This window comes from Arvicola amphibius, chromosome 3 (assembly GCF_903992535.2).
Source record: "Arvicola amphibius chromosome 3, mArvAmp1.2, whole genome shotgun sequence".
In the NCBI taxonomy this organism is placed as follows: Eukaryota; Metazoa; Chordata; class Mammalia; order Rodentia; family Cricetidae; genus Arvicola; species Arvicola amphibius.
The window spans coordinates 48,147,108-48,164,338 of NC_052049.1; the positions used below are offsets into that span (position 1 = coordinate 48,147,108).

Here is a 17,231-nt window from a genome sequence, read left to right on the forward strand (position 1 = left end):
GACAATTTGCCTTGAGGCTTGGAAAACCTAGTGCCAGGGATACACAAAGAAACTCTGTCTCAAAAAAAAAAAAACCCACAAAATAAAATGAAAGAAAACCTAGATGTTCTGGACATGGCAAATGCCTGCGACCTTAAGTATTCAAGAGGCTAAGACAGGAGGATCATGAGTTAGAGGCTAGCTTGAGCTACATGGCGAAACTCTGGCTCTAAAACCAGAAAGCTAGAGAGAGGAGTCAGTGGGGAAGAGTGCTAGCTCTTCGTGCAGAGGACCAGAGTTTGGTTCCCAGCACCCAAGTCAGGCAGCTCACAGCCACCTACAACTCCAGCCCCAGGAGAGCCACTGCCCTCTTCTGACTGCCACAGCCATGCACACATACCTGTGCATAAATGTGTGCAGACATGCACATATGCATACATACCCATAAATAAGAAAAGAAAAGACAGTTTAGGGGAGGTGATGGGAGGAAGAAATTAAAAAGCAAAAGAAGAACCCAGGAAAAGGACAGAGGTGGGAGAAAGAACATGGCGGAGGATTGTGAAAGTAAAGGGAATAGATGCCACTACCATGCATCCTACCCTGGCAAGTTCCGCTTTTGGTGCTCAGTTGAGACACGAGGTAATGTAGAATGTCAAACGAGGATTCTCTTTCCAGCAGGCGAAAAGCCAGCCTGTTGTATCCAGAAGGCTGGGTGGTTTCTATCTACTTGGACTAGCTTGGGACAGAGAACCTTGGGATTCAGAGGCTTTAGTTATTTGTCTCCATGTTGGGGACACAAAGAGTCAATGAAGGCAGAGCACTCAAGGGAAGAATGGTTTGAGGCCCCAGCAGCCATGGAAACCAAGACCAAAGCAAATGATAGCGAGGAAGGAAAACAGCAGTAAGGGAGTGTAGGGAGAATGAGATATAGACTCAAATCATTGAATGGTCTGCAACTCCAAAAACCAAGGTGATGAAATTAAGTGACATTACTCCCAAGCACTGATCAGCTCTCTTACATTAAAAAAATGTGCCCTGAATTTGTGTACAATGGGTTTTTATTTGTTTAAGTTTTAATTCTCTTGAAAAGCAAATGGCCAGAATTTGAAGAGCAATATGGTTCTAAAGACTATACCTCAGAGCTGAAACATCAGAAACAAAAAAAATTCATTTTCAACAACCAAAAGAAAAAAAGTAGTCATTTCTGGGAGTATCAGAGGGGGAGGGTGGGAGAGAACTTGGCTTACCATTCAGCAGAAATAACCCGGTAGGAAGATTGATCAAGGCATCCAGCAGGCCTTGGACAACTGTCAACTGGCCCACGCTGTGTGTTAACCTCTTACAAAAGGAAATCTTGGCATTACACTTGGGCAACCTTTATTTTGGGCAAATGAATTAGGAGAATGAAGGAACAGAATACTGTCACATCCCTGACCTTGGCCAGGAGTGAGATGTTGGGCAAGTCGTTAGACCCCAGGCTTGTGGTCCATGAAGAGGAGAGAATATTTGCACTTAGGATGTCTTAGGGGTGTTAGGAGACTTACACACACACACACACACACACACACACACACACACACGCCAAGACCAAATGCTTAGCTCTCCTACATCACTCTCCATGTTTAAGGTTTGATTGCTGTGTTCTTGGGATAGACTTTCAGCCCCTTTGACCCAGGTAGATTGACACCTACCACATGGAAGGTTCTCTTAGTCAACCATGACTATGACGTCAGCCTGTCCATTGGATTATGCTGTGCTGTTCTTTACCTGGGTCCCCATTCCCTCTGAGATACCAGGCTAGAAAAGGTTCCTTTGCCATGCCTAAAGCTGAACGGGAGAATTAGAAGAGATGGACAAGTTGATGTGAAAGGGCCCTGGAGAAATCAGACTCCCTACGGGGTAAGAGGTTTTGTCTCCCCAGAGGGAAGCTGCATCATTTCCTGGTAACAGTTGGCTTTCTGTTTTCTATGCTAGAGCCTTTGGTCTTTGGGGATCCTGGCAATCAGGAGATACCAAGTCCCCCAGCATCTTTGTTTTCCCAAGTTCCTCAGAAGCAGTCATAAAGATTTCGTGTCTGCCCTGCCTTGTGGTCATGTGTCTCTAGGCTGAGGCGATTTCTTACTCTAGGGAACAAGGTAGCATTGCTTATTCCCAGGATGTCTCAGTGTCTCCTCTAGATATGTCTTCCCGTCTCTAACCTTGAGTGCGGGGGAATGGGATCTGCTAATTGTAGCCTCTCAGAAGTCCACTGTTACTGGGTAACCCCCGTGTTCACCCACTCTCTCTTGTTTTCCTGTTCAGAAACACATGTTGGGCAGAAGTCCTCAGGGGCCCACCTTGGACCCTTCACAACTTCCTGCGTGGCTTCCTGGCTTGCCAGCACCACCTCTTCCCTGTGAGGGATGTTTAGAGACAGTTCCTGCTGAGCCAGGGCTTGCTCTCTGCCCAGAGTTAATTCCTTCCATACCAACTCCGTGTCTCTTTAAACTGACCACACATTTGCCCTGCATATTATGTGGGTTCCTCAAGTAAGGAGGCCTGGTTATGGTTTTAAATAAGAAGCTGTTAGTAAAAGCTGCCTAGAGACCTGTAGGTAACTACCGACCACAGGTCTGTCATTACCATGCCTGTGAAATACACCTCTTGTTTCTTGCCTTTATCTATTTAACTAAACTTGACTGGCATAGTATTTTTAGGGCAAGGGTTTGAGGTGAGAGGCTTTCTCTCCACAGCCCTGCTGTGATAGATAGGTGGGGTGAAAGGCTGGAAGCGCTTTCTCCGTACCTCCCTCCCTGCGTTAACATCCATGGGTAGTCATGGTCCTTGAGTGATTAGACCTTATGTTTAACTAAACACTCTCAGGCCTTTAGCTCACGTATGTCCCAGTGTAACCCTGGGATTTTCTTTATGATGGGGGGTCTATCTAGTGTGGTTCACAAGGCTAGGTGCCTTTCCCAAAAAGAGTCACTCTAGTTTTTAGCTGGCAAAGGCATGGCAATGGGGGGAACTGGCAGAGGAAGGGAAGGAAAAGGCAACAGGGCTTTTTCCTTGCTGGAGACTCCTGACCGCCATCTTGACTGTTGGTGATTCAGGACCCTCCTCATCTTTTTCCTGTCGTGCAATTTAATATATTGAAGTTGTTCAAATAAAGTTCTGGTTTATAATCATTGAAAGGAAATTCAGGATGGGTCTTGTGCTCATAAGAACAACTTAGACGCTTTTAGCAGTTCTGTATCCATCAGGAGGTTTCTCAGCTACCTTGATGCTCTGGCCTAGACTGAGGATGCTGTGGGGTTGCTCTGCCTCCATCAAGGATGCTACAGTCTCCCAGTTATTATGTTTTGGGCTCTGTGTGTGGGAGAGAAGACCTACCCCTGTATAAAAGATGGTTCTAGATTTCTTTTTCTTTCTTTCTTTCTTTCTTTCTTTCTTTCTTTCTTTCTTTCTTTCTTTCTTTCTTCTTTCTTTCTTTCTCGCTTCGTCTGAGCACTACCTCCGAACCCCGCCATCAAGACCCCAACGCCTAGCTCTCCTCAATCTATCTCCCCCTCCCTCCCTCCCTCTCTCCCTTCTTTCTTTCTTTCTTTCTTTCTTTCTTTCTTTCTTTCTTTCTTTCTTTCTTTCTTTCTTTCTTTCTTTCTTTCTTTCTTTCTTTCTTTCTTTCTTTCTTTCGACAGGGTCTTGTGTGGTACCAAGTGGCTTTGAATCCAACAGGTAGTCAAGGAGGATCTTGAATTTCTGGTCATCCAGCCTCCACCTCCGAAGTGATGAGATTGCAGTCATGCACCATCATGATCCAGTTTATGCAGTGCTGATGATCAAACCTAGGCTGTTAGTGTATGATAGACAAGCATTCTATCAGCTGAGCTACATCCCAGCCCAGGCTCTGTGTGGCTGTCCTCAGTGATGAATCTGCCTGAATTTCGCCATAGTCAGCCTCTGAAACCCAGGAGAGAGCCTCTGCTTTGCATGTTACACTCGTGCTGAGAGGAAAATCTTAAACTCCCTGAAGAGATACCTAAGTATCGTAGAAGCACAGAAATGTCATTTTTAGCTTAAGAGATTAAAAAAAAATTGCCTAGCTGTAGTAAAACAAAGTACCCAGAACAACCCAACTTTAAAAGACACATAGATTCAATTAATCGATCAGATTTTCAAAATGGAAAAAAAAAACCAGCAATAACTGGAAAGTATGGCTGGTTTGAATTTCAAATACAGCTCTAGGAGACCACAGACAAAAGCCCCATTGTCTGAAGGGCCCCGCTGCTGCAAGGGGTCCTCATCCTCTTTTGATGCCGAAGTGAAGCAGACCCTTTGTCACACAGTGACCTTCCCTGCTGCCCCCACCTTAACAGTTCGAGCCTCATGGCTATGTGGGATTTTGGGGAGGGAAGACTTCAAAGACATGTATGGAAACTGAGTGATACAACCCATCACTTCATGCCCAGCCGCCACAAAGCTGAGGAGGGTTAGCTATTCATGGGGTGCCCCTTGGTTTCTTTATGAGGTGTCTATGGGGAAGGCAGACAAGAGGGTGAGGAGAGAGGCTGGGAACTTCTTTTCTGAAGCAACTGAATGGGACCTTCACAGGCAAGGGTGGTGGCTTCTCCCTCAGAATGCCTGGCCCTCTTCCCAGTGTGAGACATTCCCCAAATATGCGGCTTTGTGAGCGTCTCAGCTGCCAGGGCAGACAGCCGCCTGCTGCCAGAGAGCGGGCACCCACGGGATGCTGGGTGTGGGGGCCTGACAGGTTCCTCAGCCAGGGCCCTGGCCTTGCCAAATGCTGGGGAGGCCTGACCTCTGCGTAAGAGTCTTGATAAATCTGGACAACATTCCAGCCAAGACAAGAGTTGGAAGCTTCTCCGGCTGCCTTTATATCCCATTCTGCATTCGGATCAATTCTAGAAAGAGGCGTCTTGGGGCACAGGCATTGTCAGTTTGTCCCCGAGTACTTGCAAAGATGGGGAGACGATCATTAGCTGAATTCCTGCGCAGACTGCTCTGAAAATGACTTAGGAAGAGTGGAGGTGGCCATCAACTGTTTCTTGGCATTTGTTTTGTTTGCAAGCGAGGAAGTCAAGGAGGAAGAGAAAGTTCTTCCTTGTGGACGGTAAGAAGTTCCCTGCAGGGAGCGGCTGGAGACCTCTCGGGAGAGCTCAGGGAGGGCAGGAGTGTGGCTGTGTCGCCTGCTGTCTCTTTGGAAGGGTACAGTCAGCAGCATTGTGAGCAGCAGAGAAAGGGGGCTCCATTAGGGGGCTCTGGGGAAGGGGTTGATTCTGCAAACCTTGCTTTGGTTTGTTGCTGTGTCTTCCTACAGAGCACAGTTAATACCTAGACTCGTGCTGTCTGGTGCTCTGGGTACTCACATCAGAGATGGGATGAAGAAATAACCTTTCACATCTTGGTTTGAAGTGTCAGCTTCATGTTGCCTCAGGTTCATGTCTTCAAAGATCCTGAAGTCTTTGTTCCAAGGAGGCCACAGAGGGAAGGACTTAGGAACCATTGATCAAAGATAGATTTGTGTGATTTTTTTTAACTTTATCATCTGCTTATTTGAATTATCTTTGCTTTAGCTTTAAGGGTGCATGGTTGTCAAAAGGGAAAACAACCAAAAAGCTAAAAAAGCAATTTTTAAATTAATTACAAAGTCTAGCATTCGTACTAAAGGAACTTCGTTTTCCATGGTTTAGCGTCTTTTTCCTGAGCCTCAGGTCTTTGCTTGCCCAAGCTGTTAACGCTGTTCTTATTTGGAGTTCCTTGTCACCAGTCCTTCGGGGTCAGACATTGCATGTTCCCACTTAATCTTACTTTGCTGTGTCTAGTTGCTCTGCCCCACCTGGCCGCTGAGTAGTCTCTGATGACTTCTTGCTTCTTTTGGCACATCTCCGGTTTTCTTCTGCTGGTCCTTCTCCGAGCTCTTCTTCAGCGCTTGATGATGTCCCATTTGTCAAATCCCCGTTCTATACTTGGCATCATAGGGTGTGGTAATCCAGAAGGGATCTCGAGTCCGGCAACCTGGGGCCAAATTTTGGCTTGACCATTTGCTTGTTGTGGAGCCTTGAGCTACTACTCTTGGCCTTCAGCACTAGCGGGTGATGGTCCTGGTGCCACGTGGGAGCGCTCTTGAGGGGATTAGATGGAATTGTGCCTGTCTCAGAACTGTGCTTGGCACCATTGTTACTTAGTGTGGACTGCTCCTCTGCCCCGTTAGAGTTCACTGGTAAATATTACTGGTAGGAAAAGCAAGAATGACCAATAATAATGAGATGATAAGAATGTCGCTGTGCAGAAAACGCTTCTGTTTTCTCTGATCCTTGATGATACAAGGGGAGAACTCTAGCCAAGCTGTGCATGGGACTAGTGTTCAGACCATGCCACTCACCCATGTGAAGTGTTCTCTCCAGGGACTTGTCTGCCACATTCATTTTTCATCTTGTGATAAGATATGCATAAAGAAAACTTTGCCATTTAACTCTTTCTTTTTAATGTACAACTCAGGAGTGACCATTACACCCACAATGTTATATAAACCATCACTTCCATTTCAAGATGTTTTTATTACCCCATGAAATAATACCCATTAAGCTCCCTGATTTCCCCTCCTTTGGTCTCTGGTGTCTACTAATCTCCCCTTAGAGTTTGAATTTACCTACTCTGGACATTTGCTGGAAACGAAATCATGTTTTATTTGCTTGTTGTGTCCAGCTCTTTGCATTGTAGTGTAGTATGCCCTAGGCTCATCCTTGTAACATTATCAGAGCTTCATTTTTCCTATGCCTGGCGAGTGTGAGTAAACCACACTTCATCCAGCCACCTATGGACAGATGCTTAGGTTGCTTTTACCTTCTGGCTACTAAAATAAAGCTGTAACTAACATTAGCGTAAAAGTATTTGTTCAAGTTTCTGCTTTCAAATTGCAACAAATGGAATGGCTAGGTCACCCGTGATTCTATTGATGGACCCTAGGCATATTTCCCATTTCCTTCATTTTTTTGTTGTTGTTGTTTTTCTTTGTTGGTGTCTTCCTCGGATTTTCTTCTTTTCCCCCCATCTTTCAAGCTTCATTGTGCTTCCAAACAACAGGCATGTTTCCCCTCCCAACCACGTGGCCTCCTCCCACATTTCTGAGGGACTGCCCTCTCTGTCCCTTGTTTGCTGATAGAGCGTGCATCAGCGAGGCTGGCTACATCCCCTCATGTCTTTCATCTCCCTGTCGAGGCAGGGTAGTATTTGTAGAAAGCCATAGGTCTCTGCTGACTTAAGGCGGAGGCTGGCCAGCTTCAGGATGGCCCTATAAGGAGTAGGAGATCAAAGGCCCGGCAGAGTGCTTCCTCAAACAGGCTCTCTCATCCCAAACCACACCTTGCTTTTTTTGTTCTCCACCCAGTTTGTCCTGGCGGGCAATTCGGCCACCCTGGCCTGTGGAGGGCTGGTTCTCCACTTCTCATTTGCCCACAGTTTCTTCACTTTTCTCCAAGCAAGTGAATTAATCAGTGAATACCCCAACAGCCTGTGAGCCTGCCTCAGACGGCCATTCTGGCTGCTGGGCTCATTGTGAGCCGGGTTTCTGGCCGTCATTCATCTCACAATGAGGCTCCTAATTAATCTCCACGCAGTTCTCACCAGAAGAAAGGCCGTTAGGGAGAAACATCCCCAATTACCATGAGAAAGGAAATGTCAAGAGCCCCGTTGAGTTTTCCTGGCATCCCTCCCTGGTCTCTGATGAAAACCCCTGCCATTGGGTCAGGAGGCTGACTAGCTATGCACCATGAAAGACTCAGTGTGAGAGCCTGGGGGCCCTAGGCTACACCAATACAGCCTCCAGTTCAGCCTGTAGCGTGTACGTGTGTACACCCTCCTGCTCAGCAACACCCACTGGGTTTCCCAGTTTCCAGGGCCACATCTGAGTTGGAAATTCCTCTGCTGTCCCAAAAGCAGGCGAACAGCTTCCGTCTGGAAAAGCTAACGGGCTCTTCTTTGTGTGTGTGTGTTTGTGCCTTCAGGACAAAAGATTCTCCATCACCGCAGTGACATCTTAGAAACAGTCGTCCTGATCAACCCTTCGGATGAAGCAGTCAGCACCGAGGTGAGCATTCAGTTCTGTGAGGTCTTTGTTAGAACCTCACAGGATGGAGGTTTGGCTGACCAGGGGGTCTGGGTAGGCGGCTGGAGGGGAATGCATGTGGGGGAAGTCCCAGGTTCCAGTCTCCCCTGATACCCAGAGTTCGGTTCTCTGCACCTAATATCAGGGACACACTGGGCAGTGCCGGCTGGAAGCGTGTTGGTGGACGGGTGTAGTAGAATTGGGGACATGCATTGGATATGTTGTTGCCAGGATGGGAGGGAGCAGGAATGTCGCAGGGATGGAACTCGGAAGACTAGTATCCTAGGAGCTCCCTGTTCAGAGCTATCCAGGCAGCCCTCAGCCACAATTAGAAGTGCATGCATCAGGAACATGGTCTCTAGCCCAGGCCAGATCACCTGCCTTCATCAGCCAAGGTCTGCCCCTTACGGCCTCTGTCAAGTTATCCTGCTGCTTTGGCTCACACCTCTGTGCAGAGGAGGTCATAACAGCCCCTGCATTAAATGTCCCTCCTTGTTGTGTTTTGAAGTGCTCGGGGCTCAGCCAGAGCAGCATGCAGTGGCTAGAATCTACATGTATTCTATCATTAGAATTCACGTGAAATGATTGCTAGAGAGAGTAACTGGGGAATTTCAGGGCCCATTGTGACATAAGAATTTCGTCCCTCAGGCCAAGCGTTGATAGAGCGCCTTCCTACCTCCTTGGAGATGTAGTTGCTTCTTGAACATTAAAGTAGCCAAAGGTCCTGGCAGGATCATTGCTGTGGTATCTTTTGCCCACGCTTTAGCAACTCTGACTGTACGGTTTTTCAAAGTGGGACATGACTCATAAGCCATAGAATCCATCTACTGAAAGTATGTAATTTTGTGATTTTTTTTAACAGTTTAACAAACTTGAACAGATAAACAATCACAATCTAACTCTAAAACATGTCGGTTACTTCCTAAAATGTCCATAACACACTATTGGTCACTCCACTGCCCCTTGGCTTCTGGACACCCCTATTTTTCTCTCCAGATTTTTCTATTTCAGACATTTCATATATGTGGCATCACACAAACATGTAGCCTTATATGTTCAGCTTAGCTTACTTAGCTTAATTGCTTCAAGATTCAGTGTGGTGGTAGCATGTGTCAGCTCTGCACCCCTTTTGATGGTTGTGTAGAACCCTCTTGAGTACATATACCACATCTGATTCTTCATGTCTTAGCTGCTGGCACATAGGTGGCTTCCACTTGGAGGCTATCATAACCAGCCTGATTTGACCTACTTCTGCCTGCAAAAGCTCTGACAATCCATTAAGGCATGAAATTGTGTTAAGCATTGGGATGGCAATTTCTGTCACACAAAAAAAGAAGAGCTGGAGGATTAGTATATGCCCAGGCAGACTACTTAGAATAACCCTGAGAAAAGGAAAAATAAAATAAAAAAGAAAGCTGGGGGTGGGGGTGGGGCAAATCCAGGCTGGTCTGTGGATCAGATGAAGCTGAGAGAAACAATTATTTAGATATGCCTCTTTTTCCAGAAGTGGCCTGTAGGGGTCTTGGGCCAGGGTCGTGGTCTGTTTAGTTTTGAATTCTCGCCAGTGCAGAACATGATGTGGGTAAATATTCACAGACTGGGTTCAGAACCTTGGTACCGAGGGTGCTGTTTCTCCAGAGAACACTGGCTTCCTGCCACCCAAAGCTCCCTGAGAGTTCTTTAGCACAGACTCTTTTCAATTCAGTCGCCCAGCTTGCCATCCCGGGGTCGCCTTTTCTTTGTGTTCCAATGCCAAGCACCTTGCTGCCACTTCTGGAGTCTGCATTTGGCGTGGCGTGCTTGCACTGTGGCTTGAATCCCGGGTAGAGATGGATGACTTTGAGGCCCTGCTTGGAAACATGTCTTTTCTGAGGAAAGCTGGGGGACCTGGAGTGACATACAAGTCTCTCCTGGCCTCAGAGGCTGCAGGCTGCTAGCAGACACTTTGCAACAGCTTTGGAACAAATGCTGGCCAGCTGTGAAGACTGCTTTGAAAAGAGGAGGAAACTCGGGGGAGAAAGTCAACACCCACTTCTGTGGGCTCACTAATAACCACAATGATTAATTTTATGAAGAACTCCTACAGCCAAGGCTCTGTCCAACACTACTTGCCCCCACTCTTTGCTGAAGAAATTAGACTCTTGAAATGAGTGTGTTCGACTGGTAATAAGCTTCAGGCATGGTCTTGGTGTTGGGACGCAGGAACTGGCGCTCACTCTCTGCACCCTCACTTACGCTCTGCGCCTGCGCGCTGTGTTTCAGGTGCGCTTGATGATCACTGACGCCGCCCGCCATAAACTGCTGGTGCTCACGGGACAGTGCTTTGAGAACACCGGAGAGCTCATTCTGCAGTCAGGCTCTTTCTCCTTCCAGAACTTCATAGAGATTTTCACCGATCAAGAGGTGAGTTCCGCACAGCGTGTCCAGATGTGTGTGGGAAGGTAGGAGGGGCCTCTTTGAAATAAGCAAAACTATGATCCAAAATGACTTGGGCCTGGTCTAGATCACAGTTCCAATCGGCGGATGGTTGGAAACACTGCCAGTGTGCTGGAGACAGGTGGGCAGTGGGAGCCATTGTCTGGGTGCTGGGGACGTAGGTGGGCAGTGGGAGCCATTGCCAGGGTGCTGGGGACGCAGGTGGGCAGTGGGAGCCATTGCCAGGGTGCTGGAGACAGGGGGGCAGTGGGAGCCATTGCCAGGGTGCTGGAGACAGGGGGTAGTGGGAGCCATTGCCGGGGTGCTGGAGACGTAGGTGGGCAGTGGGAGCCATTGCCGGGGTGCTGGGGACGTACGTGGGCAGTGGGAGCCATTGCCAGGGTGCTGGGGACATACGTGGGCAGTGGGAGCCATTGCTGATGTGCTGGGGACATAGGTGGGCAGTGGGAACCATTGCTGGGGTGCTGGAGACAGGTGGGCAGTGGGAACCATTGCTGGGGTGCTGGAGACATAGCTGGGCAGTGGGAGCATGGGAATGATCAACATCTACAGATGGCAGAAGTGCTGGAGACGGTGGAAAGGCTAGCACTCCAGAGGAAACCCAGCTTTGCTGTTTTCTGAGAGACTTCTCCAGGATGTCCCTACCTTTATCTCTGTTAGGACTTGTGCCACTTTTCCCTGCCTGGTTCCTTCTGATTTCTCTTACTTCTCATGACTGGACCCTATGTTTAGGGTGATGCAGTGTGAAAAGCTGGGGGGAGGGAGTAGGGTGGAGGGGGGTGGTGGGCTGAGGGATGTGCTGGCAGGAGTTACCCCAACCATTTAGCTAGGTCTCCCTGGGCCTTGGTGTCTCACTTGCGCTGGGAGGGGCCGTGTGCTTTGTCTTCCTGCATTTAAGCTTCCTCGGCACCACACCTCACAGAGAGGTCTCTGTGAGCTTGTCCGCCTCTCAGCAAAGTGCTCAGCTTCATTTGGTTCTCCCGGAGGCCCTGGTAAATGACACAACAGTTCCCCCTCTGCACACACCGGGAGCGGGTGGACAGTACAGAACTGGGAAAAGGAACGTTTTTTTACTTAGCAGCTCTTTCAGAGGGTGTGAGGTCATCAATACCTGGAGGCACATAGCACCAGCTCAGTGGAGTGAGAAAGATCCCTGGCTGGCAAGCGGCTCCTTGTGCAGAGGCCTCTGGGCTCACAGCTGGCCTGTCTTCCCTCTTCAAGGAGGGAGCTTTGTCTGTGTCTTTCTCCCGCGCTGTGTTCTCTCTTCCTCCGGGGCTAAGCCAAACACCCTGATGTATCGCACCCACATTGCTCAATTGCCCTGAAATGCTGAGAGAAAGAGCTCCGAGTTTTCCTATTTGGACTGCCCTGAAATTGGTGAATAGTCACCACAATGCCAGATCTTCTTCGAGATCATGTTCTTAGATCATGCGCTACAAAGGGCACTCGGGCCTTTGTCTGGCATTTCAGATGTCAGCATCTTGTCCCAGGGAGGGGAGTGGGTGGTAGAGACCTGGAAGTGGCCCCAGTTTCACATTGGGCTCTGCTGGTAAGCTCAGCTCGTTCTGAGGCCTGGGCTTACTTTACATGCACGTGGGCCTTCTTGCATTTCTTTTCGGTTCTGCAGTTCCTTCCTAGTGTTTGCTTTCTGACCATATCATGGGTTTTTTTTTTTTTTTTTTTTTACCATGAGAACCGAACAAGGGAAATGTGTAAGGAAAAGCATTTTCTCATTGCCAAGATTTTACATAGGAGGTATCACGTGCCTCTCATCTGGGCCCCCAAGTAATCCTCCCTTTTAAAATAAGGAATAATTTTATTAATTAAATAAAATTATTTAATTAAATCTGCTTAAATCACTTCTAAAAGTTGTGGAAATGGAGGTTTTTTTAAAATGGGCTTTGCATATGCCCAATTTTACCATTAATTGTAAATAAAAAGAAAGCCTTATCTAAAGAATTCACATTCGATAGAAGGGGCAACTTTTCTAGGGTCTGTAATCATAAAGTTGGCTGCTAACCTTATTACAGCTGGGTAACCATCACTAAGGCCCCGGATGCTCATATTCTCCTCTCCTACCCCACCTTCTCCGTAGGAAGTCATGCTCAGTGCACATAAAAGGACCAGCAGAGCTTTTTCCCATAGGCTAGATTATTAATATTAGGGTGATGGGGGACGGTGAGGCATGGGGGGGAATGTCGATTTTATGCTTGCCTTCCTGCTAAACCAATGGAACTCAGTCTGTGTTTCTTTTACCTCAACATTGAAGAAAGGATTCCACAGCTAAAGGGGATTAAAAATTACTAGACTAGTGGCTGGAGAGATGGTTCAGTGCTTACGAGCACTGGCTGCTCTTTCAGAGGACCGAGGTTCAATTCTCAGTACCCACATGGACAGCTGACAACTTTCTGTGAGACTCCAGTGTCAGGGGACCCAATACCTTCTTCTTGCCTCCTAGGGCATTGTGTGTACTTGCTACACAGACAGACCGGCATGGAGGAAAAGTCATAAAAATTTTTAAAAATGACTAGACTAGACCAAGGGATATTCCTGTTTGGAGCTATGATGACTTGCTGTGGCCTTGGAAGAAGGCTTGCAGAATGACTCAGTGAGGTTATTTGCTGTCCAGTCTTGCTGCATTTCTCCAACCCTTGAAACATACTAGTCAACTGAAAAAGAACCAGAAACATTAGAAAAGCCAACATTTCTAGGATTTTTCAACCTCTCCATAGGAAAGATTTTTGGTTCCGTGTCCACCTGCACTTTCCGCTTATTCCCTGGATTAATCATCTTTGGCTTTACTCTGAGTTATCCCTCAAATGCAGAAGGTCCTATGTGTCCCCTCTCACAGTGGGAATGGAGGAAATTCAAGCGTCTAGCACTGGTCACTCTTAGAGACCTTGGAATTTTCAGACAGGTGGATATTTGAGCCCAGAGCTAAGAAATGTTGACTCGTCTAGAGATACTCATTTGTAATCCATTTGTGTGATATGCATGTTTAAAGCCCAGAAGACAGATGCTGTACTCTAAGAGAGAAGCATCCAGAACTCTAGACGTTAAAGTCAAAGAGAAGGATCCGGTAAGAGGGACTTGTTTCAGAAGTTTCGCTTGTTTAATTAGGTTGTTCTAAAATATCACAGTCTGGGTAGGGGCTGTAGCTCCATGGTAGAGCACCTGCCTAGCATTCCCAAGCTCTTGGGTTTGACAATCAGCATCAACACACACAGAGAGAGAGAGAGAGAGAGAGAGAGAGAGAGAGAGAGAGAGAGAGAGAGAGAGAGAACACAAATACATACATACATACATACATACATACATACATACATACATACGAATTGTTGGGTATACTGACCTAACCTAGACACCATCATATTCCAGAAAGTCATGTGACCAGATTAGGGTCTTTCAAGTCAAGTCAGTAATTTGTACAGTTTCCAGTCCAAGGCTTTGAGGCATTCTGCAACTTAACATAATATGGAGATTCCCATTAAGAATAAGAAAGCCCATTATTAATACACTTTTAAAGTACAGCACTTCAATAGCAGACCAAGCTAGTGAGGGACCTTGAAGTTTAAGCTTCTTTGGCTTCATGTAAATCCATTTGATTGTCAGCTAAAATCCCCTGAGGTTTTCCAGGGAGATTATCATTAAGCCACGTCTTCCAGTCCCATCCTTTACTTTACTGGCTTGTTGAACCTTACATTTATCTCTTTAGAATGCCGCCCTGTTCCCAGTTGCCTTGGCATTATGTCCTCAAGTCCAAAGCTTTCATAAACACTTCAGTTTTACCATCGCTCATTCTGTTACGCCTCTCATTTTGGAGCCATGCACAGATTTGACACGCATCCTGCTCCATTTTCATGCTAGTCAGTACTCAGTAGGACAGACGTGAGCCTTGATGCCGCCTATCACAGACCTTCCTCCAGGGTGACACTAAGGAACACTACTTACGTGGCTGCCTATAAATCCACCTAATTCTGCTATCACACTGTTCCAAAACCCTGTTAAATGTCTTGCCAAAACCCAGAGATAACTGTCTATAATAGTTCCTTCAGCTAAGTAAGTCACTTAGTCAAAAAAGGAACTACAATTAGAAATCTGTGGTTTTGAATTAAAATCTTGTCTTGTTTATCTCTAGTAAAGCCACTTATTCCTTTATCCTCCTTCCTCTCTGAGTGCCTGCATTTAATAAAAAAGGTGATTGACAAAAAGAGATGATTTTCTCCAAAGCATTCTCCCACTCATGTCTGCCATCCATCTTTGTAAGACATGGTAACAGACTCTGTTTGATAAGCCTCAGCAGGCACTTGTCACAACCAAAGACAAAGACAGCATGTATTGAATTGACCAAATTAAGTGCAGTATAACCTAGTGTACTGAGTCTCTTTATATACTGGGGAAACAATGATACCTAAAATACAAAGGTAGGGAAAATGTTTTGATAACTAGAAGCTTTCATTGTAAAAGCATTTGCTGAATGATGTTTATTACTATTCACCTGACTTCCAGTTCATTTGGAAGCAGCCCTGGTTTCAAAGAACGAGTCCTCATTTCCTTCCTACTGCCAGCATCCTCAAATCATTCCTACTGATCCCACCATTCACTGAATAAGCATCCACCACGGACTGGGTATTTAAAGTTACCTGTTGCCCTTTAATCCAGTCCTCATCGTGATACTTGTTGCACAAGCCTGGAGCTGGGTTATGGAGAAACACAGGGGCTTCAGTTCTGTTGGGCAGCCCCAAGGACACTGTGATGGCCTCCTGTCTCCTGCCCTATCCCATCTATCTCCTTGATTGGCTCTCTCTAATTCTTGTCCTTATGTTCTTGTCTCTGCGGGTACAGCATGCTGATGTTTTCCCAGAATGATTAGATTTTCGCTCTCTGGATTGCTTTCCTGATCTCATTAAATCTTAGTTTTCTATCCAGTGATGACCGCTGGCTGTCTTTCATGCTCTCCCACTTCCTCAGAATTCTCCGCAGTCTTATTTGATTTTTAAGTCATTTCCTGCATTTCATAGGAACTCCCTGGGGACAGGTGAGGGGCTGGAAAGTAGGATAATATCCTCAAGCCTTTATACTTTTCCCTTGAATTAGGTGACTGCATATTTCATTTAAAAAGTTACAAATGGGGGCTGAAGAAATGGCTCAGCAGTTATGAAATGGCTCAGAGAGCTGACAGCTCTTTCAGAGGAACCGGCTCGGTTCTGTTCCCAGCAGCTGCATGGTGGTTCTCGCCATTTTCTGCCCTTCATAAGCACTAGACACGCATGTGGTGTACATACATACGTGCAGACAAAACACTCATGCATATAAAAGAAAAATAAATACATCTAAAACACATTTAGATCATTAACGTAAGTTAATAATTGAATACTCCCAGACACACACAACTGGACTCTACCTTCAGTTTGCTTCAGCTCAGCTAGACTGGATCTCAAAGATTAAAATGAACCGAACTTAGTTTTACATTTCCACTGTAAAAGACACAGCAGTGTGAATTATCCTTGACTTGCCCCCGAAATGTAAATATGATTAGTTCTCATATACTCTGTGTGAAAGTTAGGAAGGAGGGAACCTTTATTGTGCTGAAATTATGGTGACAAGGGTCTATGTCAATTATTGGACAAGAAACCATATTTAAGATAAATAAATAAAATGGGGTGAGAAAAAAAACTTAAAGGACCAATGAAATGGTTCCATGGGTAAAGGCACTTACGACCACAGCCTGTTGACCTGGGTTTGGTTCCCCCCTCACCTCTTCCCAGGATCACATGTTATAAAGAAAAAACCAACTCCAGAAAGTTTCCCTCTGATCACACACATACACCATGACACATATGTACCCAATAAACAGACGAACGAACAGATGAATGAATGAATGCAATAAAAATGAAACCTTATTCATGTTTGCTTTGGTCTGCAAAGAATCTGAACAAAGATTGCCCCAAGGATGGCTGGCATTTATAAGAAATGATTTGATCAATGATGCCCTTTACCCCCAGGGATACTTGCCATTTGCTGTGTTAGTTTTCTTAGTTCCTAAAACAGTAGTTGATTCTTAAGAGTTGTATGGAACATTATTAAGTTAAGTCAAAGGAAAGTAGCAAAGCATTGCTATTTTTGGTATTTTGTGACGTCAGCTGTTACGCTCAGGATTGATAGTCTAACCAAACAATCCAGTATAGGAAATCCTACAATCTAATAAGGGAAAGGTCGGCTTCTATACATTACTTCTGCATACATAACTTCACCCTCATAGCCTTGGAGTGATGGGATTCTGGAATTCATTGAGACAAGAAACCAAGGGCAAGAGGTCAGAACTGACGGCTGAAGAATGGCCATTTGTTTTGGCCCTGAATCATTTGCATCTGGATGTAGAGCCCTTGTCATTTGAAGCTTTGAACTGATGTGTGAGATTTACTGAAACAGAAGTTTGGAGCTTTTGGCATGATTTGCATTTGCTGAGCCAAGGTCAAGAAACACATGTCCTAGATATTGAAAAAGAAAACCGTTTCCGTAAACCATACTTGTCTTGGTCTTGATTCAGTTTTCCGTATTCCCTTCCTTGGGAAATAATGTGTGACATGTTGAAAAATGTTTAAGCCAGATGAGATCTTGTTCACTGACAGCTTATTCAAAATCCATTGAGATCACGGAGAGACCCGGAAGTCTCCCCTTGGAATTATTTATTTTGATTTTTTTTTCACCT

At 46.0% G+C, this 17,231-nt stretch overlaps 1 protein-coding gene across 1 annotated transcript in view; it reads left to right on the top strand.

Moving 5' to 3' along the window:
• The window catches only part of Map1b (microtubule associated protein 1B), a 92,738-nt gene that overhangs the window by 58,442 nt on the left and 17,065 nt on the right, over positions 1–17,231 (top strand). The window contains exons 3-4 of the mRNA XM_038322857.1: positions 7,983–8,065; positions 10,346–10,486. Coding sequence (XP_038178785.1) covers positions 7,983–8,065; positions 10,346–10,486 — 224 coding nt within the window. The remainder of the gene's footprint in view (positions 1–7,982; positions 8,066–10,345; positions 10,487–17,231) is intronic.